The 27266-nt window shown below is 39.1% G+C and overlaps 1 protein-coding gene across 1 annotated transcript; it reads right to left on the bottom strand.

Moving 5' to 3' along the window:
- Window positions 1-20163: 20163 nt before the first annotated feature.
- Window positions 20164-20575, bottom strand: LOC130874961 (small ubiquitin-related modifier 1-like). Its single transcript, XM_057770547.1, has one exon. The coding sequence runs from the start codon at window positions 20481-20483 to the stop codon at window positions 20178-20180; it is 306 nt and encodes a 101-aa protein (XP_057626530.1). The 5' UTR covers window positions 20484-20575; the 3' UTR covers window positions 20164-20177.
- Window positions 20576-27266: the final 6691 nt, after the last annotated feature.

The following is a 27266-nucleotide window of genomic DNA, read 5'->3' on the forward strand; positions in this document are numbered from 1 at the left end:
ATTAGTAAAGTACAGCGTTAAGTGGGAATACTGTGGCAATTGATGCGGCACCAGATGGGAACATAAACTTGGTAATTACCTCTCTGGAGCTGGGCAAGTGATCTAAGGCAGAAAGACAGTACCAGTCTCTGAAGTCATCGAGAGACCTGGGCTGTTTCAGAGGCTTCTGCCTTCCAGATCAGGAAACTACGTCTTTGGATTTAGAAAGATGCTCCTGTGCTGTTCATTTCCTGTTTAAAGAGAATACAAGCCTTTGTGCTGGCTTTTTCTTTTTTTATGCCAACCTGCCACAGGCTTGAGCCCCTTGGAAGAGGGAACTTTAGTTAAGAAAATACTCCCACCAGCTTTGGCCTATGGATATGAATGCTGCATTTTCTTGTGAGATGACTCAACTCATGGTGGGTGGTCCTGGGAGCTACAACAAAACAGACTGAGCAAGCCATGAGGAGCAAGCCAGTAAGCAGCACCCCTCTATGACCTCTGCATCAGTTCTTGCCTTCATGTTTTACTCTGAGTTCTTTCCTTCCCTGACTTCCTTCAACCATAGACTGCAATGAGAAACTGGAATTTTAAAAAAACCCTTTCTTCCAAGGTACATTTTGAGCATAGTGTTTTATCACAACATCAGAAACCCCAACTAAGAAAGTCTTCCTTCCCCCAGGCAGTCTCTCTACATAAAAGTTTTGTCTGAATCTCTATTCAGGAGATAGCCTTGGAATTTGGCTTCCACAGGCCACAAGCTAGGAAATTCTGGGGTTTTCCCCCATCTTCTGACTATTGAGAATACTTGTCAATTTGTGAAGATCTATTTTGAGGAGGTTGTGGTCATTATATGCTCTTACCTAGACAGAGCAGAGGTGACCAAGAAGGCTGCCTGAGTGAGGGGTGAATTTCTCTACTAGTCTGTAGAATCTAGTTAATATTTAACACATATAGAAATATTTCCTTTATAGCAATACAAAATACATACTATTAGAAACTATATAATTTAGAGATCACTAAGCATTTAAGTAAAACTTTGTTTTCTACTTAACTTCCTGAGTAAAATGTAAATAATGGTGAAATAACAGACACAGTCTAAGAGAATCCAGGAATTCATATATGAGAATCAGCACATAAAGGCAGTGACAACCTGGGTGCCCTGTGATGGGGCATGAAAGGAAATCCACCCTGGCACCAGGCAGGAAATGACTGTTGAGTCTCTGAGCCTTGACGGCCACTACATAGAAATGGGTAGCAATGTCTGAGATTAGGGAGACTCTAGAGACCACCTGGTCCAGTCCCTTCCCAAACAGGAAAAACAGTGAGAAGCAACTTTGACTTCCATCCCTCTGCTCTACCCATGGCCATCCCAAGCTTAACTGGGGATATAGGGAGGCAAAAGTGAACAGCGATAGTGAACAGCGATAGTCAGGATTCTAGAAACTCCTCAGATGTCTCTCGAGCTGATCAAGACTGGAATTTCCACCCACATCAAGTGACTCTCAGTTCCTAACTCTGAGTATTTGGCATCACAACCAAGTCTGAGATAAAGGAGGAACTTCCTGTCTAGCTCAGCACCGGAGACACTGACTGTAGGAAACTCTGTAGAACAATGTGTCTCGAGTGTATATATTGGCAACAATGGACTGAAGGCTTTATCCTGAAATAAGCCTTGGGCAGGAAGCAGAGAAAATTTCCCATAAAATCACCCAGGAGTTTCCAGTGAGAACTTTCCCCTGCCTGCGTCCCAGAAGAAATCATCACTTCTGCGTTCACCATGCCTGTTTACATGAACCCATGTGGCAGGGATGGAGCCATTCTTTATCATATGAAATAAGGAAAATATTGGGGCGGAGGAAGAGAAGGGGGTTCACATCATATGCAGTCTTCAAACAATAAAAAGCTAAAGTAATTACTCTGTTTACCCCTCAAGCATTTCTTAACAAAGTAAGAGTTCCAGGTCTAGTCTGTGTTTCCAAATTGCCCTCATACCTTTTCCCCCCACAAAGTCAGTAAGTGTAGAATCTGGACAAACTCGAGGTCCTCTGCTCTTACAAACTGGCTGACATAACTTCCTGATCAGCACTGACAGCTTAGCCCCTGTCCCTTAGAGTTTTCCTTAAACCTCAACTCATTGCGTGCATGAGCTTAAAGCAGGAGCTGAGCTAGAAACAGTACCTATCCTCATCCCAATTCTAGAAATGAAACATTCAACTCATAGATATATACATAGATTTTTCCCAAATCACAAACCCAGAAAATAAAAGGATCGATATTTAAATCCAGGTCTTATATACATTCTTTGTGGTTTAGTCCTAATAATAGATATCTTTGCTAGGAAGAAACTTCATCTGATTCACACTGTGAGGCATACCCAGGCCTTCAGTGAATGTTTTGGTGGCATACAATGAGATTTGGAAAACAAATCAAACTGTCTATTTCCTTTGCCTGAGAACTTATTTGGTTCTAGACTATAAGCAGAGTTTATTATTTATTGGATTTCTCCAATGTTTTTGGTCAAACCACACTATGGAGATAGGATACAAGTTGTACCTATAAATTTGGGTGACCCAAGAGGGGGAAATTGATCACATGGGAATCCCAGACTGAACTTCTTTTTCATGGTTTGAAATTTTTTTTCAAGAATCAAAATCTCATAGCAACGGACAAAAGAGCACAAAATGCCATCACCTTGCCAGCATTCCAGCATGTCTTCTGTGCTACCTCCTGCTTATAATGACAAAAAATAAGACATTTTAAATGCATACCCTAATGGGTTTTTCTTCTAGAACAGTTGTTTTCAACCTGTGGGTTGGGACCCCTTTGAGCTCACATAAAAATATCCAATATTTACTTAACAGTTCCTAACATTAGCAAAATTACAGTAAGGAAGTAGCAACAAAAATCATTTTATAGTTGGGGATCACCACAACATGAAAAACTTTATAAAGGGTCACGGCATTGGGCAGGTTGAGAACAACTTCCCGAGAAGAAAATAAACAAATGAAGAAGGCCAGGATCCTTAGCAGGAATTACATGATTCCACACTGACTTTATTCAAATTGTGCTTCTCTTTCACAGATCCTTTAGCAACTCATTCTTTAACTCATTAAACCTGTGTTTAGTGAACATTTGCTATTCATGTCTCTTAACCAGCTGAAGTTGGTCTAATGAAGCATCTATGCAAATCCTGGGGCACAGACTTTTCCATGGACAATGTGAGTGACCTTTGACAGTTGAGAAGCTGTTGGAGGTGCCATGGAAAATCACTGTTAAGAATTGTCTCTCCAGCAATAGCATCAGTTCCTTTATGTGCCTAGGTTAGGAGCTAAGTTTCCAGGTTTGTTGTGTTTTCTTGCCTTCTGAATCTTCAAGATTAGTTTGAACTGTTTCTGGGTTGAGAACAATAGCCCCTTGTCCACAGCAAACAGAATCACCACTAGCAACAACCGGATGAGAAACTGTAGCCGATGATTCTTGCTTTTGTAAACTAGAATGGAACATAGATACAACAATTGTACAATTCAGATTAGAAACAGAAAAGGGGGGCTCAGAGGTCCATCTTCCTTAAGAGGGACATAGACATGATACTCCACCCTTAGTCTGATGGGGTATCCAGGACCAGAGAGAAAACATCCAAGATTCTGGGTCCCCCCAGTCCATGCTCTCTAGAGAACTGTGGAGGTATAAGTGGTTCCCAATTACTCCCGTCTGGTGGTCCCTCTAGCTAGTGAAATCCATGGGAGACATGATGCTGTTCATTGATTATTTGCATGTAGAAAGGACACAGAGTGACATAGAGATGTTAAACAGCATTTTAGTTTCAAATTACCAGACAAACACCATCAAAGCTTAATTCTGAGATTGTACTTCTTGCTTTGTTTTATAAGCATAACAAGATAAAGCAAAATTTCCTCCTTCAAAGGCAAGCATTTCAAAGTTCCCCTCTTACACAACATGCAGGAAGAGTGACTTTGCGGGGCATGGGGGAGGGTTGAGACAAGGTTTCTCTGTGTAACAGCCCTAGCTATCCTGGAACTAGCTTTTTTTAGACCAAGCTGGTCTCAAACTCACAGAGATCCACCTGCCCAGCTCAAGAGTGGCTTTTCTTAGGAGCGATAGAGGAACCCACATGCCTGCCCTCAGTGTGTTAACTCTCCTCCTCCAGGACCTGCACACACAGCTCATTGCACGGTTGATTTCCTTCCCTACCATCCTCAGCTAATACAGACTCTCCAAGCTGATTGTACCCTTGTTCCCTTCAGCTTCCCAAACCTCTTCAATTCGAAACATACAAACACTCTTCTCAGGATCAAGAGACAATTTTGAGATCAAAACACTAATTGTAATCTTTTATGTCTATACGGGACTTGAGAGTTTTTAAAGTCATTTAACAAAATTATCCCATTAATCTTCAGAAAATTCCACTCTGCATAGCTGTTAGCATCAACACTTGGCAAGTACTCTGCTGTGGAGATAGGTCCTGGGTCTCCTCATTGAACATCTATTAGCTTTGCCAGACAAGCTCAGATGCCCTGATTGTATCGATTTCAAAAACTCATATGTCCACTTTCTCTTCACCTGCTAAAGACTATATGTTTCTTTATCAATTCATCCTATATTACAGTAAGCCTGAGTTTCTCAGAGTAAAAGTGCAGCCCATGAAGTCTTCCTGAGCAGCGATAGGTGCCGCTGTCATTAAGTGTGGTATTTCTAATGAAGATTTTGGAGCCATCAAAAGATTATGCGAGACCAAGATCATCCTTGTTGTAGGTCACTTTGGGGACATCCCAGTTCTTCCAGCCATGGCACCTAATGAGGAAAGACCCCCTTCCATCACCACATCTGCAAAGGCCTGAAGAATCAATCAGTCTGAAGAGCGTTCATATTAGCAACGGATGGTAAGACTGAAGAAGGGCTGCAGGGAGAAAGGGACAGACAGGCCCACAGGCAGATTAACAAGGGGTCATCCACGGATGATCCATCCACCCTTTTATTGGTTCATACGAAAAACTAAAAAACAGAGACAAAATTATAAGTATACCCTAACTTCTACACCAATGAATTCTTTCTCCCCCTGAAAAGTCAGTCTGGAGCTAAAAATTCTCCAAAGCCATTCCTGCCCCCACTACCTCCTCCCTGCCCCACTCCCCTCTTCCCTGCCCCATTCCCCTTTTCTCTGTCCCACTCTCCTCCTCCCTGCCTCACTTCCCTCATCTCTAACCCACCCCTCCTCTCTGCCCTAGATGAGCGCATGCGCGAGCGCGTGTGTGTGTGTGTGTGTGTGTGTGTGTGTGTGCGCACACACACACACACACACAGAGCCTGAAATGCAGAATTCCCTTCAAATCTGCTATACTTGGGTCTAGTTAAGCAAAAGTAGACAGATACATCCCATGGAGTTTTAGTTTAGGGAATTAATTTTGTTCTCTTTCCTCAGAGACGGTCAACTCCGCTTTTAATTATAGTTTGCAAAAAAAAACTTTAAAATATATGCATCGATGTTAATTACTTGTTTAATTTCTACTTACTGTACTTTCCCTTATGTAGATCTGTGTATCAAATTGTCAGGGCTTTGTCTGGTTCTGTGTCCCCAGTGTCTAACACCGTTTTTAGAAGGAGGCAGATACTCAATGAATATTTGTCAATAATGACTCAAAGAGATATAAAAATCATATTCTATGGTTAATGCCACTTTTAAAAATTGTAAAACATTCATAAATGGCAAATTTGGAATGAGAATATGGCTATCTTGTATAGTGTACTTAAGTAAAGACCTTTAAGAACTCCTCTCAAATAAACTTACAATGAAATAAATAACTTCTTTCTTGTTTATTTTATATTTAGAATTGGCTTAAAGACTTTAAAACACCTTTCTCTCAAAAGAAAAAAAAATAATGTGCAACTTATCCATTCAAAAGATAGCATGTTTATTCAACATTTATTGATACTTAAATATGTTGCATTAAGTTTTGACACTAAAAGAGTAATAAAGATGAAATAAACATTAGAATTGTTTTTAGTGACAGTCAAGAAAATGAAGAATGCACATAAGTATCTTTCATGGTCCATGGATTGTTCAGAACAAGTCTTCCCTTGAGCTCTATGATCCAAGTATGCACACACAGCTTTTCTTGGTGTCCATGTGTCTACCATGACATTTGATCATAATATTCATATCAATGTAAAATAGAAGAAACAGAGCAGAGGAATAATATTTAGGACCAAATGGACTTTGACTATTGAAAGATATGTAAGGAGCAGTGCAGGAGAAGACACGGAGATGTCCTGAGTCTAATTCCCGGCGGTCCTGGTCTTAAAATAACCAACACTCTTCCAATCTTCAGGTACATTACCCCTCAACAGATATATATTCTCATATCAGTTGAATTTCCATGCCATCACTTCTAGATGCTCTTGCAAAATCCTTGTTCTGATAGACATATTTTCCACTGTCCTTACAATATTCACATGTGAAGTTGTCACTCTAGAATTGGTGCCATCGTGGATCCATTTAGTAGAGTTCTTTTGAAGGGAGTTATTTCCATGCCTTCTAAGAACCAATTTCCTTTCTGTAAATATTTTAATCCAATTGCAGTTCAAGGACACAACAGATTTCTGAGTGGCTTAAAGAAAGTAAAATTGTGAAGATAAAAGAAATTTTAAGTCATTGGAAACTATCCAGTCTCAAAAGTACAAACATCCCAATAATCAATTAGTGTCTCATCTTCCCTGGTAGAGGTGATGACAAATCTCTGTTCTGATATCTAGGAAAAGCAATAAAGGGTGAAGTAAACAGAGTTGTGGCCTCAGGAAGCAACCTAGAGAGACACAAAGGTAGTGCACAAAAACAAGAGGTTTGGAAAGAAGCAAACTAATGTAATGAGTTGACTTATGCTAATTCTCTTCTTTTCAATTTCAATATCTAGAAATGAAAATTGTAATCTATTTGCAGATAGAGATGGTATTCGTCACAATCATTGCTTTTCATAATGGTATATAGTGTTTAATAAATAATTATTAAACGACTGACTATAGGAATAATGGATAAATAAATATCAAAGGCTTCAAAACATGTCAGGAACTACTGACAATCATTTCAGACTACAGCAAGGATTGGTACACTTTATTATACAATGCATGTTAATAAATTATAATAATGAAAAGAAAACTATAAAATAGACTTGATAAAATATAAGTTTTATAACATCTAAATTACTATAACTATTTAATTGTGAATATATAGGATGAGGAATATTTGAAATCTTAGACAGTCAGGAGAAGCACTAAGATGGTGTCATTCTTGGATGGCTTTCAGGAGCAAGGAGACATAGTGAAAATTTAAACAGAAGCTAAAGAAATAGCTAAATGGTGATGACAAAGGGGGATAGAGTCAAGGAACAATATTCAGATCCCAGGGACTTTGATAAAACCGAGTCTTCGCCAGCTGCGCAGACTCCACTAAGTGACGTAATCTAAGTTACAGGATTCTCAGTTATAGCACACCAATAAGAATAGTAATGTGAACATCAGCTGAGTAAGTGTGAAAGGCCTAGACATGCAGCTGAGGCATGTCAGTGTAAGACACTATTGTTGCCTCAAGCCAAAGAAGAGATGACTTGAAAGGGGAAACTGGTACACAGAAAACTTTTGAACAAGGGGAAAGAAAGAATAGATAAGGCACGGCTAGGAAACAGGCTGTCCAGGGTGAGAAAGATTCGCAGTCATTAGAAAACAAATATGGTGGGATAGAGTCACACAAGTGGAGAGCAATGCTCAGACACACTTGGGGAACAAAGACAAAGGACTCGCTTGATAGTGTGACACCCAGAGCTGCAAAATTAATAAAGGGCAAGTTAGCATCTAGTCCCAACTTCCAGGACACAAGAGGATTGGGATTGGTGTGAGAGTGAAATTTACATCCATGAAGTGTGGTGACATTTTGCTTGTGATCTAACAAATAAAGCTTGCCAAGATCTGAGTGCAGAGCCAAGTCACCAGTTAGTCATAGAAGCCAGTCAGTGGTAGGACACACCTCTAATCCCAGCACTCAGCGGGCAGAGGCAGAATGATCTCTGTTGAGTTCAAGGTCACCGTGGGCTACACAAGATTGATCAGTCTAAAAGAGAAACAGAGCTGGACAGTGATGACTCACACCTTTAATCCCAGTATTTGGGAGTCACATGTCTTTAATCCAAGCACTATTAAAGGGGAGACAAGAGGGGAGATGGCTAGTGGAGGAAGATATGTAAGTGAGAAGGAGACAGGAGCTCAGTGCAATCAGTCTGAGGACTTGAAACAGGTCACCCCACTCGGTCTGAGGATTTTGTAGAGGTAAGAACTAGTGATTAACTGCCCTGCTTCTCTAATCTTTCAGCTTTCACCCCCTAATATCTGATTCTGGGTTTTTATTATTAAAATCATTTAGAAATCATACTACAATGAAGTTTTAATGATCAATGGGGAGAAGGAACTTTATTCTTTTCTATATCCTTTTCCGTTGTCATCTGCTTTGTTTTCTAATAGATATCAGAGGACTGGAAAAGCCCCAGCTATTGCCCTGGTTTCCTACTGATGCTCATCCTAGTTTCCTGAGTTCCTCTCTACTACTCAGTGCCAGGAAACGCCCCCGCGGTTTGCCTATGTGCTGCAAGGTCACCAAAAAACCATCAGAATCCCCACCCTGAGGCCCTCTAGATGCATTTTGGTCCCTTGGGGTGGAGAGTAATGTGGATCCATACTTTCAGATGAGCAGCAGTGCCAGCCACAGCTGGGCAGACCCTCCAGTGGCAGTAGCTTTTGCCTTTGTGCCTTCAAGTGCTGTGCCAGAGAGCTGTATGATTTCAAAAATAGGCTTGAAACCAAAAAGGAGAAGGAAATGTTTTCCGCACCATATCTGGTTCATTCATCAGCTTTGCCTGGGCTTGGTTTTCTCCAGAGATAATAACAACATTGTGATAAATTGGACAATTTTATAGTCACCCATTTGCTCCCATTACATCTTCAGCTGCACACCTAGAATCTGGTGGCTGAGGACCATGGGTCTGAGCAGAGCCACAGGCTTCCTTAAGGCTCCATTCAATGCACAAGTATTTGGTTTACATCTTAGAAGCATGGTGTATAGGAGACTGCAGAGTAAAGTAAGTACTAATTGAATCCCTTGATAGGTGCCAGGCACTGTGTAAATATAACTGATACTGTTCACAAAAAATCTTATGGGTTAGATATTACTGTCTAAATTAATTAGATTTTATTACAATCTATATTTTATTGGTAGAAAACTAGAAAGGTTATGGAATCTGTGTTATCATGCCATCTATTAAATGGAAATTTTGGGGTTTATTATGCATGTAAAAATATGACTCCAAAATCAATGTCTCAGTCACTATGATGCTCCATTTAAGAACCCTCCAGATCATTGAGAACAATGGCTGAAATGCTTTGGGGTTCCTCTCAGTTACTGACCCTCTCCTACTTAGTCTGCTCATTGCCTCACTCAGTCTGGCTCTGATTCACTCTGATCCCCTATCTGGCCAACCCTTTTGAGATAGTCTCTGGGGCTCCTATTGCACTGGGTCCTGATCTCGATCATGACACAGGAAGGTAGACACAAGCCCTAACTTATGGGATCTATGAATTTTAAATACTCCCCATATTTAGTTAATATTCAATTTTTATACTCATCCAATGTGAACTTCTCTTTTAAATGCCTACCAGTTCACTTTTTGTCTTGCTCCTCTGACTAATTCACTGGTTTTTTATTATAAGATTTAATAAAAAAAACTAATATGTAAAAATTCATTTCACAGCATCTAGCATGTGAAAGATGTTTAGTAAATATACATTCTCCCTTTTATTAATTTTATTTGTTAAATAATTTTAATAGAAATATTAATTGGAGCTGGGTTACAGCAATAGGAAACCTGTACAAGATCAATAACTGGTATCTCATGGCACTGAACTTTGAGCAATTTCACTCCTCTCTGGAGTCATGGGAAAAGAGCAGGATCAGGAAGGAACAGAACACAGGAGTGTGGTGGGGAGAGACATCAAGGGAGGAGAGAGAAGGCTCTTGTTTTGAGGTGCTGGGAGGGTCATGTTTGAATTCCTCGATTCTGGAAGAGACAGAGACAGATTATACACTATACATTGATGAGAATTTACTGAGAGATTTGGGGGTTCCTCTTTCTTAGGATAGGGTCCTCCAGTAAAGCTGACTGAACTGCTGTCACTTTGCTGTGACTCAAACAGTTTCTACAAGGGCTTTCCCTGAAGCTGTCCAAACAGCTCCTACTTACACTTCCGTGGGAGCAGGAGTGAGCTCCCTGAGAGGTGCTTGCCTAATCTGAAGAGGACGGGTTTGTTAGTGAGATCGCTTTTATTTGCTTCACCATCTAAAGCTTACACTTAAGTGCCCAACAGTGAGAGGAAGAAGGTGCTTTAGACACAGCAACAAACAACAGAAAAACAGTAGGGACGACCAAGGAAGTTCACTAAAGCTTAAGAACAAACTAAACTAGCAGCCCTTTAAAAAAGTAAACCAGATGGCCACCAGAAAGAAAACAATCATATTCTAATAACTAAAGAGCACTTAAGTGTTAATCTAATTATTCCTTATCAATAAAAATTCAGGAGTCAGATATCGGGGTAAGAATCTGAAGGATCAGAGAAGCAGAGAAGCCATCAGTTCTTTACCACCTGCTCTATTCCTCTCCACCCCACCTCACCACTTCCTGTCCTATCCGTCTACAGTCCTCCAAAACCTTTGTGGTTAATTTTGGTCAGCTAGTAACTAGCTCTGTCCTCTGACTCCAAGGAAGCTTTATTTGTGAAACACAATCAAACCATCACAACAACAGAACATTACTAAATTAAGCAAAGGAAAAAGCTCAGAATTCAGAAGGCAGACTTAAGCTCCAAATTAATGAGAGCTTTGATTACCCTTCTTGATACAGTTTCCATTCTACACATTCTTAACCTTATATAGAAATTTCCATCCATGTTTTGTATCCATGCCTAAATGAAGTAGTTTCTCAGTTCTTCAGTTCAGTTTGTCTAGACTAAGAACATGTGCTTTGAGGCACGGGAAGGTTTTAAATCTTATGAAAATTGTATTTTAAACTAATTTGTTTCCTCTGTGATTATTATTCTTGTGAGCATGCACTGAGAATATTATTCTAAGAAGGAATCAATAGGCTCAGGGCACCAAAAATAAATGGTTCCCTGCCTTGAAAGTTTTTGTGATGATAAATGGTTCAATAACACACACACACACACACACACACACACACACACAAAGGTTGTCCTGGATTTTAAATATAAACACATATATACATAATACACAATCGCTCACCCTGCCCAGATTTCGACCTGTTGCCAGTTCTCAGAAGACTCAATCAATATTTCAGTTTGTCACATGGAGACATAAAATTCTAATGGCCATGCATAAACGATGGGATTTTTGTTCTAAGAAGTGTTTTTGAAAATGGATTCAGATTGAGAAGTTTTTAACCAAAACTTCATTGTCTTGTACCATGTCTGAAAGAGCAGCCTACCCACTGCCTGCTTCTTTCAAAGTCAGAAAGCCGAAGGGCCAATGTGCTAGCTTACTCTGTATGTTCAATAAAACCAAGATCCACATAATATTGAATATGACTGTTGAAAAGACAGTATACCTGTCTTCTCATGGTATATGTATTTCATAAATAGTGCATGCTCTCTAATGATCATGGGCAAGGCTAAATATGCAACACATTTTATCAATTTCATTCCTCCTACTACCTCTATGTGGTTAGTAAGAAGGAAATTATATCATAAAGAAGCTAAGCAATCTTTGAAGGACTTTCAGTTGCCAACTAAAGACCTAAGATTTTAACCAAGGCAATTTGGCAGGAAAGTACATACAGGTAACCAAGTAGACGGACAGAGTGATGCACCTTTGTTCAGTCAGCACACTGGGATTAAATCCCTATGGATTCAAAACACCTACTCAAAAACTTCTTAGGCTTACCAGAGCTACTCATGCAGACAAGAAACCATTGATCTAATTCATCCAGTTCTTGTTTTATTCATTACTTTCATCATTCCAAGGTATGATTTCTCAATCCACAGCCATGCAATTAGTTGTCACTGGTGGCATTTTGATTGTGTTCATTCTTTAAAGATCTCTTTTTCTAAAAGATTTGTTTTTATTTATATGTGTGTTTGGGATGTCTACAAAAGCCAGCAGAGTCATAATACCCACTCAAACAGGAGTTCCATGGTGTTATGTGCCTGACATGGGTGCTGAGAACCAAACTCCAGTCTTCTGCAACAGCAGCCAGTGCTCTTAACCACTGAGCCATCTTTCCAACCCCTCTCTTACCAGAAAGGGAGAATCTAGTGGAAATTTTCACAGGAAACAAACACCATTTGAATGGAAGTTAACCATACAATATATACCTAACAGCTGATGTATTAAAAACAAAATAACACTATCATCCAAAGCTAAAGGTAACCATAGTTAAATTTTAAAACTTGGTATGATTAAAGCTGATATGCTATAGGCTATTTATGGGAAGGTCTTACCGGAAAGACCAACTTAATGTTATAGTGGAAGTCAAGTGTTTAAAACATCAGAGAGCATGGTATTTTCTGAATGCAGATGAATACTCAATACACTGGGGAAAGCTAACCTAAGTGGTGTTAGAATTCTTGGGTACTCCCTAATCTACAAAATATACAGGAAAATAAAAGCATTCATAGGTGCCCTAAATTTTCTCAGGGCTGGACCAGCAACTGAACGTAATGTAGTCTACATCATACTCATCATACCCTGTGTTATAGCATGTAGGGTGGGCATCTGATTTTTAAGCAGCCCATTTTTGGGATATATAAACAGCCACTCACTTTGCAGATGAGGCATCTGTGGCATCTTATAGATGAGGGAAGAGTCTGAGCCACAAGGGGCTCTAAAGCACACTGACTACATGCTTTGCCTCTGAACATCCTTTCTAGTCAAGAGAACCAAAGCAATTCAGACTTGCCTTCCTGTCTTCCTAGAGATGCAGATATGGATTGACTGTAAATAGAACACTCTGATCAGGGAGAACTGTGTTGTAAGCCTGTTGAGGAAGATACACAAGAGATGTAGTGGTGGTAAATGGTTATCAAAATACTAAAATATTATGTTAGGTTGCTTAAAATTTTTAAAAATGATTATCTGTACATAATTCAAAGAAATTAGAAGCCTAGAATGTCAACAGATACATGAACTTAATTCTCAACTCAACTCCCTTATTCACTATATGGCTGTCTCAGGGTACCAAATTGCCTCATGTTTCTGATGCTTCATTTTTGGAAAACATGTAATGGTGGTGCCTGCCTTAAGGGCATTTGTGAGTGAGTGTTAAATGAGTTAATACAGTGAAGTGCTAGGCACAGAGCTTGGCCAAAACTGAATCTACCAAAGTGTCTATTACTGATATGATGGGTGTTTTGGATGGAGATTTTGCTGTTAGAGAAGAGAGAATTAGGTGAAAGCGTCCCCCGAAACAAAATTTGGATAGGGAATAGTCTCCAAATGTATTTCCAGCACCTGGTGTTTTATAGCCATAGCACTAGCACTCTGAACTAATGGCAACTGTATCATTAGACTTAAGAGTAACATTTAGGAGTCCTGCCCTCCCTCTAGAAAAACAGTTTTTACATAACTCTGTAGGCCTGCAGGGATACGGCAGGAGCCAGATGTCATAGCCAGGTGTGCGTCCAGGCAGAAATTCCCATTTTGTGGTCAGCCACTGGCCAAATGTAGTGTGAGCTGAGGATATTCTGTGCTTACTTATAGAACCGAAACATGGAAACAGACTTCTCTGAAAGGAGTCCCTTTAGTCTGGCAGTAGATAAGAACAAGAGGTCTTGGCCCAGCCTGGAGCATTTACATTTTATTAGGTGAGCTGTGAATCCTTATTTTTCAGAACTGTAGTTACACTGTACTGTGACCAGTGTGTTTTTAATGGATAAAAGAAGTTACTGAGAGTGTTGAAAAAAAGGCGGGGAGACAACCATACATAGAGGCTCATACCTATAATCTCAGCAGTAAGAACCCTGAGGCAGGAGGATCATCTGCCAGACTTTCGGGCCAGCCTGGGATACAGAATTAGACTCTGTCTCAAACAAAACAGGCTGTGAAATGGTTCATTGGTAAAGTGCTTGCTTGCAAGCATGAGAATTTGTATTTGACCTCCAACACCCATGTGAAAACTGTGCCCCGAAACACCCTAACTCCATGCTAAGAGGTAGAAACACAAAGATTCCTGGGGCTCGCTGGCCAGATGGCCAGATGAATCAGTGGGCCCCAGGTTCAGTAAGAGAATCTGTCTCAAAAAACAAAAGTGATTGAGGAAGACACTCAATATTGATCTCTGGCTTCCAGATACACACAGACACACACACACACACACACACCTGCACCTACACATAAGTACAAATATACACAGAGACACAAAAGAGTAACAGCAATGACTTCGAAACAAAGAAAGGAAGGATGTAATGAACAAATGAACAGATATCTACAGGAAGCCTAGAGGAGTGTGTGCACATGTGTGTGCGTGTATGCATGTGTGTGCATGTGTGTGCACGTGTATTTGGGTTGTTAGTCTTGATAGCAAATATTTGGAGACATTTGTGAAATAGTAAGCAACTGAACACACTCTGATACTCAAGCTATCACAAGACTCTCGCCATGTGTAGGCATATATTTCAATGCTCAGATATGCATTTTATCATTTATTTGTCTTGGCTTTGACTTTGACAAAGAAGTACAAAAGCATTTTATCTGATTTTACAGGAAATGAGCTGCGTGAGTACTGAGGGAAGAGTGTTCTTTCCCTTTCCTGAAGAGTGTCCTTCAATTTTGATGTTTCAAAGAATCGGATCATCGACAGCTTCCATGATCAGCTACAGCTCACATCAGGTTGTGTTTATTACTTACGAATCACAGTCTCACATCTTTTTTTTTTTTTTTTTTTTTTTTTTTTTCTTTTATTAATTTTTTATTCTTTTTTAATTAAAATTTCCACCTGCTCCCCGTTTCCCATTTCCCTCCCCTCCTCCCAAATATTGCCCCCTCCCCCCAGTCCCCTCCCCCTATCCCCACTCCTCTTCTCCTCCCCCCACACCATTCCCCCTCCCTCTCGATACTGAAGAACAGTCCAAATTCTCTGCCCTGCGGGAAGACGAAGGTCTTCTATCTACGTCCAGGAAGGTGAGCTTCTAAACAGGCTAAGCTCCCACAAAGCCAGTTCATGTATTAGGATTGAAACCTAGTGCCATTGTCCTTGGCTTCTCATCAGTCTTCATTGACCGCCATGCTCAGAGAGTCCGGAATCAACCCATGCTTATTCAGTCCCAGACCAGCTGGCCTTGGCGGGCTCCTAATAAATCAGTTCCACTGTCACAGTGGGTGGGTGCATCCCTCGTGGTCCTGATTTTTTTGCTCTTGTTCTCCCTCCTTCTGCTCCTCGTTTGGACCTTAAGAGCTCAGACCGTTGCTCCAAATTAAGAATCTGTCTCTACCTCGATCCATCGCCAGATGAAGGTTCTAAGGTGATATGCAAGATATTCATCAGTATAGGATAGGGTCATTTCAGGTTCCCTCTCCTTAGTTGCCCAAGGTACCAGCTGGGGACATATTCCTGGACACCTGCGAACCCCTCTAGAGTCAAGTCTCTTGCAAACCCTAAGATGGCTCCCTTAGATAGGATATATACTTCGCTGCTCCCGTATCCATCCTTCCTATATCCCAACCATCCCAGTCCCCCGAGCTCCTCCCATCCTCACCTTCTCATATTTCTCATCCCATTTCCCCTTTGCCCCATGCCACCTCACCCGCAAGAAGGTGTGTCCCCCGAGCTCCTCCCATCCTCACCTTCTCATATTTCTCATCCCATTTCCCCTTTGCCCCATGCCACCTCACCCGCAAGAAAGTGTGGAATATATACATATTAGAGTACTACTCAGCAGTAAAAAACAATGACTTCTCGAATTTTGCGTGCAAATGGATGGAAATAGAAAACACTATCCTGAGTGAGGTATCCCAGACCCAAAAAGAGGAACATGGGATGTACTCACTCATAATCGGTTTCTAGCCATAATTAAAAGACATTAAGCATATAATGTGTGATCCTATAGAAGTTAAATAAGAAAGTGAACCCAAAGAAAATCATATAGTCATCCGCATGGAGAGGGGGAAGTAGACAAGATTGCAGGGCAAAAACTGGGAACTTGCGGGTGAGGTGGCACAGTCTCACATCTTTATAATAAAGTTTTCTCATTTTAAAGTTCTGAGTTGTCCTGATCTTATGTGTGTGTGTGTTCTTCATGCACACACACATGGACACACACACACGTTCTTCTCTCATACAATACAACTCAACCACAGTTTGCTCTCCATCCACTCCTCTCAGCTTCCCCCACTATCCCTCTCCCCAAGTTCCACATCCCTTCAATTTCCTTTCAGAAAATAATAAGCCTCCAAAAGACAACAGCTAAATACAACAAAACAAGATACAATAAGACAAGGCAAAAGCCTTCATATCAAAGCTGGACTAGGCACTGTATAGGTAGCACCCAAAGACAGATCCAGCCTTAACTCCCTGAAATTTTATTGCCTAGGGGTCTCTTCCTAAAAATTTAATAAAGAATAATGGATACAATATTAAGTATTTCAATGAGTACTTATTTAGATCAAGAAAACAAATTTCAACACATTACAAAGGGCTAAACCTGACAACACAAAATCATAAAATCAAGAAAAATAATGTGTTGTTAATATGCACACTTCTGCAGTATTTTTCTTTTTCTACAAGTTTTTATTTCATATTGTTTGATCTTCTCTTTATCAGAGAGTAATATTCTAATATTACTTTGGTAGGGAAGCTAAAAGTATAATTCATTCCCCTGGCATCATTGATCAATGTTTATTTTTCATTATTGCAGCTGGAGTGCATGGCAAATGCAATTTCAACATATGATATTATTGTTTGTAGTGCTGCGGGATTGGGCTCACAAATGAAGGCATCCTGGTGCTTCTGGATGCTTGATTCCCATCACAAAAGCCAAAAACATTAGCATGTATTTATAATCTTCTATTCTGTGCTATTGAGTAAGTTCTTCATGGGGAAAAATTTTGTATTTTCATTAGGCATTGAAACAATTCAAATCTTCTGCTAATAAAATCAGACATATCTAAGGTTTGCATTTTTTTTAAAGAATAGCTTCTCAGGCCACATGTTTCACCCTTGTCTTTCTCTCTCTTTCTCTCTCTCTCTCTCCTCTCTCTCTCTCTCTCTTTTATTTTCTTTCTTTCTTTTTTTTCATTTTTTTTTGGTTTTTTTTAAGACAGAGTTTATCTGTAGCTTTGGAGCCTTTCCTGGAACTAGCTCTTGTAGACCAGGCTGGCCTTGAACTCACTGAGATCCGCCTGCCCCCAGCATTGGCAGATGCGCCCCTCTGCAGTGTGAAGGTTAGTCTTTCACCTCTGTGCTGTGAAGCCAGGGGAGCCAGTTCTTGGGGAAGGGTTTTCCTGGGACTCACATCTACAGTAAGATAGACTAGAGTATATTACTAACAACAGAAAGTTACTTAAACCATCTACTACACTAATGCAGAGCTAAGTAGCTCCTCAGCTAACATTCTCCTTACATGAACCCAGAGCAACCGTCAGCTACTCTCCTGTCAGCAACAAGAGGGAACTATGATGGAGAGAAGTCTGAGCGGGAAAAGACGGTGCCTTTGGGTGATTTCATCCAAGACACTGGGAAGATCTGTGTGAAGGGCTGGCTCTGCAGCCTGTGGTACTGAGGGGAAATCCTTTAATCAACAGGGCCAAGGGAGATCAAAGGCTACTAGAAGAATGCTCTTGGAGGGGATACTGGATCCCAGGTCCTAGCTTTTCCTCTCTCTTTGCTTCATAACAGACATGAGGTAAGCAGCTCCCCTGGGCTGAATTCCTGCCAGGACATTCTGCCTTATCACAGGCCCAAAGGCAGCAGGATCAAGTGACTAAAACCTCACAAACTATGAGCAAAATATAAGTTTCATATTTTTTGATTAATATTACCCCGGCATTTTTTTAAAACAGGAAGAGAAAGTTGGCTAACACAAATGTCTTAATTTTATAGATTTTATAAAAATATAGGATTCATTCAAGCCAGGCCACGGTAGTACATGCCTTTAATCCCAGCACTTGGGAGGCAGAGGAAGGTGGATCTCTGTGAGTTCAAGATCAGCCTGGTCTACAGAGTAAGTTCCAGAACAGGCTCCAAAGCTACAGAGAAATCCTGTCTCAAAAAAAAAAAAAAAAAAAACCAAATGATTCACTAAGAGCCTTGGTGAGGCCATGTGAGTGGGCAAACATGAAGCCTGACTTTCATTAACTTTATTGTAACTACTAGTCACTTTATAGTTTATAATCTATAGATTTCATATCACAGCAGCAAAGAAGATGTTATGAAGTGGATGACAGCAAGCATGGCCTATTGGGGCTCAAAACCACTGGCCTGGGTTTTGATGAATGGAAATGCACCCAGAAAGGAGAAACGGGATGCTGAACATAGTCTTCTCCCAGGTCCTCCAAAAGTGTTAATGCCCACAGACAGTAGAGGTTTAAGAAGACGCTCCAGCAAGGATCTGGATTTAGACTAAAACTCAAGGTTTAACATGTGATTAGAACTTTGTGATGTTGACTATTAGGAAGATTTACGTTGTCAGAATATTCAGTAACATTTTCTGGCATTATATAAACCACATTTTCCTTGAACAGGGATTTGGAATTGTTTTAAAGGTGGCAATATGTGCATTTTCATGGATGACAAAATATGATTATGGTTTACTCACATGATTAGTTAATAAATTAGCATTCTATTTTTTTAATTTTTAATTCAAATTCCCATCTGGTGACTGAAATTATCTTGATGAACTTGCAATGAAGCTTTTTAAGTTGTCCAATAAAGAAAAGAAAGAATAAGCCAGTACAACATCCACCATTTAGAAGCTCCAAATATAGAATGATATTCTTTATCATAGCTAATAAAAAGTCATATTACTAGAAAATGAATAGAGAAGATCCTCTATCATATGACCCAAGAGCCAACAATCAGAAGAAATGTGCTATAAATAGTAAAAATTGATATAAAATTATATTCTTAATTTCTAAATTGGATTTATACCATTTTGCTATATAGTTAAGTAATGTCATAACAGCAATGTCTAAAAGAAGAGATCTACATGTAATTATAAAGGTGTGCCTCACTAAAGTTAGAATTTAAATATAGCTTGTTGGTTAATTACATAGTCTAAAAATCCCTGAAAGAAGAAAGTAAACTGTGAAAAATGAATATTGTTTTATTTTCTAAACAGGAAGTTTATTTTCTTTTATTTTTCTTTTTTTTACGGTTTTTACAAATATTGTTTATTTTAATGAAGCTGGTACAGACGATGTCCCTTGAAAACCCATGTCCCAGGCCAAAAACTACAAACAGAATCAAAAGGAGCAGTGTCTGTTGCGTACACTTCTGCAAGAGTAACTTTCCTACTAATTGCTGATGGAAATTACAGCTTTCCTGGGATCTTCAGACAGCCTGCCTTACTCTTCTCTCCGGTGAAGCCATCCTGGAGGTAGCCGTCACTCTCACTGTATCTGTCATCTTGACTACAAACGTGATGCTCTTCTTTTGGTCCAGACCCTCAGATTTTAAAAGTAGCTTCAAGCTGAGGAAAGGTCATTTTCCCACAGTTCAGGTCTCTGAGGACCTTCCATCTCCCACTGAAAACCACGGTCCAGGCGTGAAGCAACTGCATGCTGGAACTTCAGGGCCAACTGGAGGTCATAGGAAAGCTCCCACTGGTCCATCTTTTTATCATCACAAACTTGAAAATGCACAGTCCTTAAAAGGGTGTCCTCTCTGTGCACATATGAAATTGTTTAAAATAAGGGCAATATTAAGGGAGCTGAGGTCTGATCACCAAAAATCAGCACAACAAAAACAACCAATAATGAATATTGTACACTAGAATTCAGATTACCAGATGTTCTAAAGAGATGGAGTGCCAGTATTCAATTTTCATTTTGAACACCACATTACAAAAGAACTGTTTAAAAAAAAAAAAAAAAAAAAAAAAAAAAGGATTAAGGGGAAAGGAAAAAAAATAATTATCTAAACCCTTAAATGACCCCCCGTTTGTTCCTGATAAACTTCAATCACATCTTCTTCCTCCATTCCCAGTTCTTTTGGAGTATGGTTATCAGCAATTCTCTGACCTTCAAATAGAAACCTGAGTGAATTCATTGGAACTCCCTGTCTTTGACAGTACGACTCCTTGAGTTTCTTGAGATGCGTTGTCATTTTCACTTTGAACTGTATCTCACTGCTATCCTGTCCAATAACTTTGAGCTTAATGTATTCTCCTTCCTTCTTATCCCCTAAGTCCTCAGTTGAAGGTTTTGCCTCCTGGTCAGACATGGTGACAGTGGCTTCCCCGGGGGTCTCCGCACCGCAGCGGCCTCCGGCAGGCTGAACCTCACTCTGAGGTTTACAAATCTGTCTCTTCCCCACAGCACCAGGAAGTTTATTTTCTAAAATAATATTGTATTTTCTAAACAGGAAGTTTCTGAATTTGAACTGCCATGGCTAAAAGAATAAATGGATTAAATACAAGCTTATATTTGACACTGATTTTTCTACCATTCAACCAACACATTTAGTTTCAATACAAGAATATTATTAATCATATGTATCATTTCTTTGTCTAGTACACAAATCTATTCATGTACCAGTTACAGTGTTACTTGTTGATGATGCAAAAAAAGAAAATAAAATAGTAATTTCCCTTTTGTGGTGGCAAGTCTCCTACTAGACATGGGACAAACATGTGAACAACTAAAATGGACCACTTTGCACTTCGCTGAAGTTTGGAGTAAGAAAACAATGTTCCTGTGTTCAAGCACAAGGTAATATATTTTAATATCAGTGGGATATATTTTAATATATCAGTGGGAATGATATTAAAGAATGAGACAAGATGCCACCACACTAAAAACCGTGATAGAACATGTCAAACAGTAGGACATTCAAAGTACCATAACAAGGAAGACCACAGAAATCTAGGAATTAAGAGAACAGTAAGACAGAAGCTTGGTGAACAATGAGGCAAGAGCATGAAATGAGACAGAAATGAGAATGGGGATAGATTATGAGTGTCAGAAGAATAAAGAGCCAGGTTTTCTTTGAAGGGTCATGAAAAGCTGTGTGTCTGTTTAAAGCAGGGGAAGTTGCACACATGTAGACAAGAATGTGTGTGAATGTATAAATATGTGTTCCCTTGACTAAAATAAATATCATATCTGTATGTACAAGTGTCAAGGAGAAGCCATAGAGTCACTGTCAGAGACAGAAATGCTGAAACTTTGCTGGTAGGCCAAGACCTCATGGTGGTGTACAGATTAATGGAGACTGGTTAAATTAAGATGTAAGAGTTAGCCAATAAGAAGCTAGGACTAATGAATCAAGCAGTGCTTTAAATAATATCGTTTCTGTGTAATTATTTTGGGGATAAGGAGCCAGAAATCAACAAGTGGCTCTCCTTCAACAAATTGGCACCCACATGGCCAACTAAAATCCACTTAAAACCTGAGAAAGCTTGTAAAGAAATTCTAGACACAAAAGAGCAGATTTAGCATGGTTTCTTGGTAGCCACAAAAAATTTTTTTCTAGATGGGCTTGCACACATAAGGTGTTGTAGGGCACAGTAAAAACTGCATGACTTCTAAAAAAAAAAAAAAAAAAAAAAAAACGGTGCTTCCTGGTTCGCCAGCACAAATGGCTCTGATTCTTTCGGGAAGTTCAGCTATCAAGCATTTAAATGGGGTTTGTGGATAGAGTACTGCAAGCTAGTTGGTGGCAGCATGGGCCAACTGGGTATCAGAGTTGAGGTGGTGAGGATGGCTTCCACCCAGCAGTCTCTGGCACGAACAGACTTCCACCATGTTGGACTGTGCAGAGCAAGCAGGAAGTACCATATATACCATAACAATGGTGGGAGGCGGGGAGGAGGCGGAAAATTTTTTTTTTCAATAAAAAAAATAATAATAAAAAGTGCTCCTGAACAGTAAATAATTACAGATATGTGATAAAGACAAATCCAAATCCAGATTTTAAAAAAGACCTCTAAATCGGTCATAGTGTTGGATAAATGTACACAGGCTTGGGAGAGTGAAGAAAAAATAGTATAGAGAGTTGGAAAAGAAGCAAATCATTTTTCAAAAATAAAATATTTAAAGAGACAGAGTGCAGACAGTCATAGATTAAAAGGAGTAATGAAAAATAAGTCACGTAAAGATGGACTATACACAGAGAGCCTGGATTATGTGTATTATTGTGTTTTCTTTGAATTTTTTGACTGTGAAGGAGCTAAGTACAGAGAGCTATTTCATTTGATGGGCTGCTAAGTTAAACCAGCATGTATATTATAAAGGTATCTTGACTTCAGAATTTGAGTCTAAGGATATGGTGCCTTGGAAAAGAGGTTCTTCTTTTGTCTTCACAAAGGATGAGAACCTGTGGATTCATTCCAGGCTAATACGGTTTGATGGACCAAGAATCCCTGAAAGGTCGCAGTAAACACCACAAAAATGCCCTTTAAAAATTACTTCACCCAATAAACAGCATAAAGCAGTTTGGAGAAAAAAACCACATCCATATTCCCAAATATTTTCTATAAATATTTGTTTACATTTAAAGGGGAATATGATATGGATATGAATAATTTGCATTGGTATGAATCTTGGTTTTAAGGTACAAATTTAAGGTCAATTTTGTTATATGTATCTGTATTTTTTATCTTGATTAAGGTACTGTGTTTGTATAGCTCATTTTAAAATGCAATGTATAATTAAGAAATATAAGTTAATAGATAATCATCCATAATAGTCAAGCATATACTCATGCTAGTTAGATTTTCTAGATATACAGAGATGTATTTCAGTTAGATATGTATTCTTCAAATCTTTCAGAGACCTTCAGAATATGGCATTTAAAATGCTTTAATAACTTGGAACTTTTTATGACAATGAGACACATGTGCTCCTGGCAATTACTTCGAGAGAATGATGGGCATCAAAGAGGCTCCTTATGGAGTTGTTTAGCCATGTGGGCAAGAAACTGCTCTTGCCTGGACTGTTGCATAAACTGGACATGCAGGACACAAAGAGCAATGACTTCTGAACTTGCCTAAAGGTAAGATGAACCTTCAGGGTTCCTGCTTCATGAAAAGCCTTCCAGACATATTTGGTACACAAAAGAAACAACTTTTAGGATATATTTTCATATTGCATCATATATTACTCCTACCTCTAATCAAGATACTTATAGATTGTTCACATTTTAAGGTCACTGTCCTCATTTGTTGCACATTTATTTACAGATTATTTAATATTTTGACATGGCATTTTACTCTTTAAGTTATACAGGTATTAATTATTATAGGTCAATAGTTGTTAATGTTTTTGTATATGCAGTCAGATCAATTAGGTTCTTTAGATATATAGAGATTGTATTCTGTTTAGATAGGGAATCTTCAACCACTTCGTGGATCTGTAGAACATGGCATTTAAATAACTTAGGGTTTTGTTGACATGAGACATGACTGCTTCTGACAGCACCAATCTCTTCCCGAGAAAATGTTGAGCACCAAAGACACTCTACTTGGAGCATGTTTTCTTCTTGGCAAAACTGGCCTTTGGGCAAGGAACTGACAATGCCTCAACCACTGACAAGTTACATGATATCCGGAAATGGGTAAGCAGAACTGTCAAATCTTGCCAAGATGGTTTTGAAAATTTTTCTGCCTCTGAAAATGGTCTGTCAATTATGCTAGGCCATAGCCAAAGTTGGTTGCTTCAGTGTTGCAAAATGAGACTTTGTATGATTGCTCAGGTAGCTAATTGTCTCTGTCATATATTGTTCGCTTTAGAAGCTACTTGATTGTACTTTCTGCCTGTTCAAATAATATTATCTCACTTCTCAGACCTTCGATAGGATTGAAGATTAGCTAGTCATAGTTACAGTCCTCTTATGATCTAGCCAAGCTGGTTCGGGAGAATTGTCTGTATTCTATCAATCATGTTTTGAATAAATGCTGATTGGCCAGGCAGGAAGTGTATAGGTGGGTCAACCAGACAGGAAGTAGAGGTGGGGCGATGAGAACAGGAGAATGCTAGGAAGGAGGAAGTCCATTCCTTCTACTCCTACCCAGACTCCAAAGAAGCAACATGTGATGTGCCCCACTGTGAAAGGTACTGAGTCACATGGCTAACATAGATCAGAATAATGGGTTAATATAAGTGATAAGAGCTAATAAGAAGCCTGAGCTAATGGGCCAATCAGTTTATATCTAATGCAGACTCTCTGTGTGATTTCTTTGGGGCTTGCTGGCTTTGGGGTACTGGGAAGACAGAAACCCCAATGAGCCTGTCCCTTGTGTTACACCAAGCCGTTTCCAATACAAGGCTTAGACTCCTTAGGATAGAATGTTTATTAAAACATTTAGCATATGTTCCTTGCTTAATATTGTTTATGCTGACTGTAATTCTAATCTTATACTTGATATCTGTTCCTAGTATATATTGTTTTGTATTGGGTTTGGAACTCTCTTACTTAAACAAAAGGGGGAGGTGCTGTGGGAGCTCCTTCTGTTCCTTCAGCCAATAGCCTTTAAGATACCAGCCCACTTGGGCGTGGTCTCTTTTGCTTTAAAAAGCAGTGGTAGCCCTGCTCTTGCTCTCTTGCTTCCGGCTTCCACTTCTGGCTGCTAGACTCTGTTCCTGGTTGCATCAAAGGCTGTTGTCTAGGACAGTGACCTGTAAGTTTCTCCCCTTAAATAAATAACCCTTCTATTAATCATAATTCCAAACTGATGTGGGATTGTTTTGTGACTTATGCCTTCACATAGAGTTGAGTTTTTTCTTTTTGTTTTTTTTTGTTTCGTTTTTTACTTATTAAACAGCTGCTCATGCATAGCAACATACTAGTTAGAAATTATGATTTCACCACTTACACACAGAAATCCTATGAGTAAGCTCTGCTTGTAACTTGGTGCAAACAGAAGTTAAGGTCACATAGTGATTGGCAGAGTCAATATTTGAAGCTTAGAGATCTAATTCTGAATGGCCAGGATCTTAAACATGGAGCAAAAAAAAAGCATTCAATATAGTGTTTCAACATGATTGCTATAGAAGTTGAAGAGCAGAGAAAAATGTAGAGCTCAATAAAAATCAATAAAAAAAAGTTGAAATGATTAAACCCTCCTCACCATCTTCAATAAGTTGGGATCTCATATCTAAATTTTGCCCTAATTATAAAGCATTATATTACCAGAACATTCAATGCTGCTAGAGGTTACAGAAAATAGTGGAGAAAAAGTGATAGGTCCTCAAAAGAGTGAGAGGAGTCAGCCTATGCCGTCACCATTTTGTGTGACTTAATAGTAGGACTTACTTAGTTGTCCTATAAGAGATAGATAGATAGATAGATAGATAGATAGATAGATAGATAGATAGATAGATAGATAGATAGACTTAATTATATGTCATTTTCTGATTAAATGCATTTTTCTGAAATTCAAGCTAGTTCTGCTTTTTTTCATTCATGAGACAAAGTGATATAATTTGAAAGACAGTTCACATGGGTTTTTGCAGCATAATGATATGTTGTGCTTTGTAGGAAGAGTACCTGAAAACAAACCTTGTACAGTGGACTATATTAAATACAGAGTCCCTGCACAATGCCTACTCACTCCAAGGTTTTCTTCCTGGTCAAATTTTTTCATGAATCTGATGGGCATATTAGGCATAATTTCTTTCTCCCTCTGTTTTTTTTTGTGTGTGTGTATGGGAATGTTCATGTCCTATATCCACTGTTAATTTTATTTATTAAAAATTTACTTATATTTTCAATTATTTGTTGACAACTCAAATGTTAGTGCTCTGGTGATGGATTTTATATGATTTAAGTTTTCTTAAGGATATGAAGATGCAAGATACGAAGATTCAAAAATTAAACTTATTGGTGTATTATGGCAGAAACAACCACATTTTTCTCAAGAAATATTAATCAAACTGTATGTAAACCAGTTCCCTTTTGTGGAAGGTCTTATCTCAAGTGTCTAAACTTCCACTCTCTGCTGACTAGACCTTGATCACAAGCTAACAAATGCCATCTCAATTTCCCCCAAATGAGAACTCACAACCCCTCAAGCCCACTGGAAAGCTTCAGTGATGTTATCTGTAAGAGTTCCTTCTTTTTCTATTTTCCCATTCTCTTTAACCCACTTCAGCTTGGCTTCCATGCACACCACTCCACAGAAATCTCCATCATTAATTCCCAGAGACCCCTGTATTGCCAGACACAGTGCCATTTATCCTCTCATCTTGCTTCTTCTCTCAACAAGATTCAAAAATGAACCACTTGTCTAGAAGTGTGCTCTCTTTCCCAGCTCTAGTGAGGACCCTTTAATCTTATGAGTTGTTCACTCTGGTATCTTTTCTGGATCCGTCCCTTTTACTATTCTGAGATGTTTTTATTCCTTGGAGATCTATCCTGGGATTTGTTTTGCTTTTTAGATAATCTCTCTCTTGTTTTAAAATAGCTGACTTCATCTTATTTAGTCACTTCAGATATATGCCATTGCTTTAAAATCATACATTTCTAGTAAAAAAAAAATTACTTTTTGGACTTTCCAAACTATCTATTTAGTATTAGCAGCATGTACAAAAAGATGCCACAGGACAAAATTTAAATTGGAATAATTTTATTTAATTCTCCTCCCTAAAACTGATTCCTTCCCTTTCTGTAGTCCTTCTCCAGCTCTCACTAATAAACAGTGTCAACATTGACATAGACATTAGAGCTATAACATTATGAACTATGCTTATAGTTTCTTCATCTCTCATTCTGCCCATAAATTCTCTTCATGCCATCCCAAGTGCTTGCCATAAGTCCATATGCCTTCAACTAACATCTCTCTAGAAAAATTTATCATCACAGTTTATTTCAATGAAGTGATAATTTAGCAGACTCCTAAAATCCACTTTAAGTTTACAGCCCTCATGAATGCAGGGATATTCTTTGTGTGTTGTGTGTCTACTTTGAGACCTATCATGCACTTGTGTTAGAGGAGGGCTGCTTATTGTTTCCCAGCAGCTTATCCCCAAAATAATCACACAGAAACCATATTATTTAAAACACTGC

This window comes from Chionomys nivalis, chromosome 5 (assembly GCF_950005125.1).
Source record: "Chionomys nivalis chromosome 5, mChiNiv1.1, whole genome shotgun sequence".
NCBI lineage: Eukaryota > Metazoa > Chordata > Mammalia > Rodentia > Cricetidae > Chionomys > Chionomys nivalis.

Excerpts from the sequence above, each read along its gene's own strand:
- LOC130874961 (XM_057770547.1), bottom strand. The coding sequence starts at position 20,483 with ATGTCTGACCAGGAGGCAAAACCTTCAACTGAGGACTTAGGGGATAAG.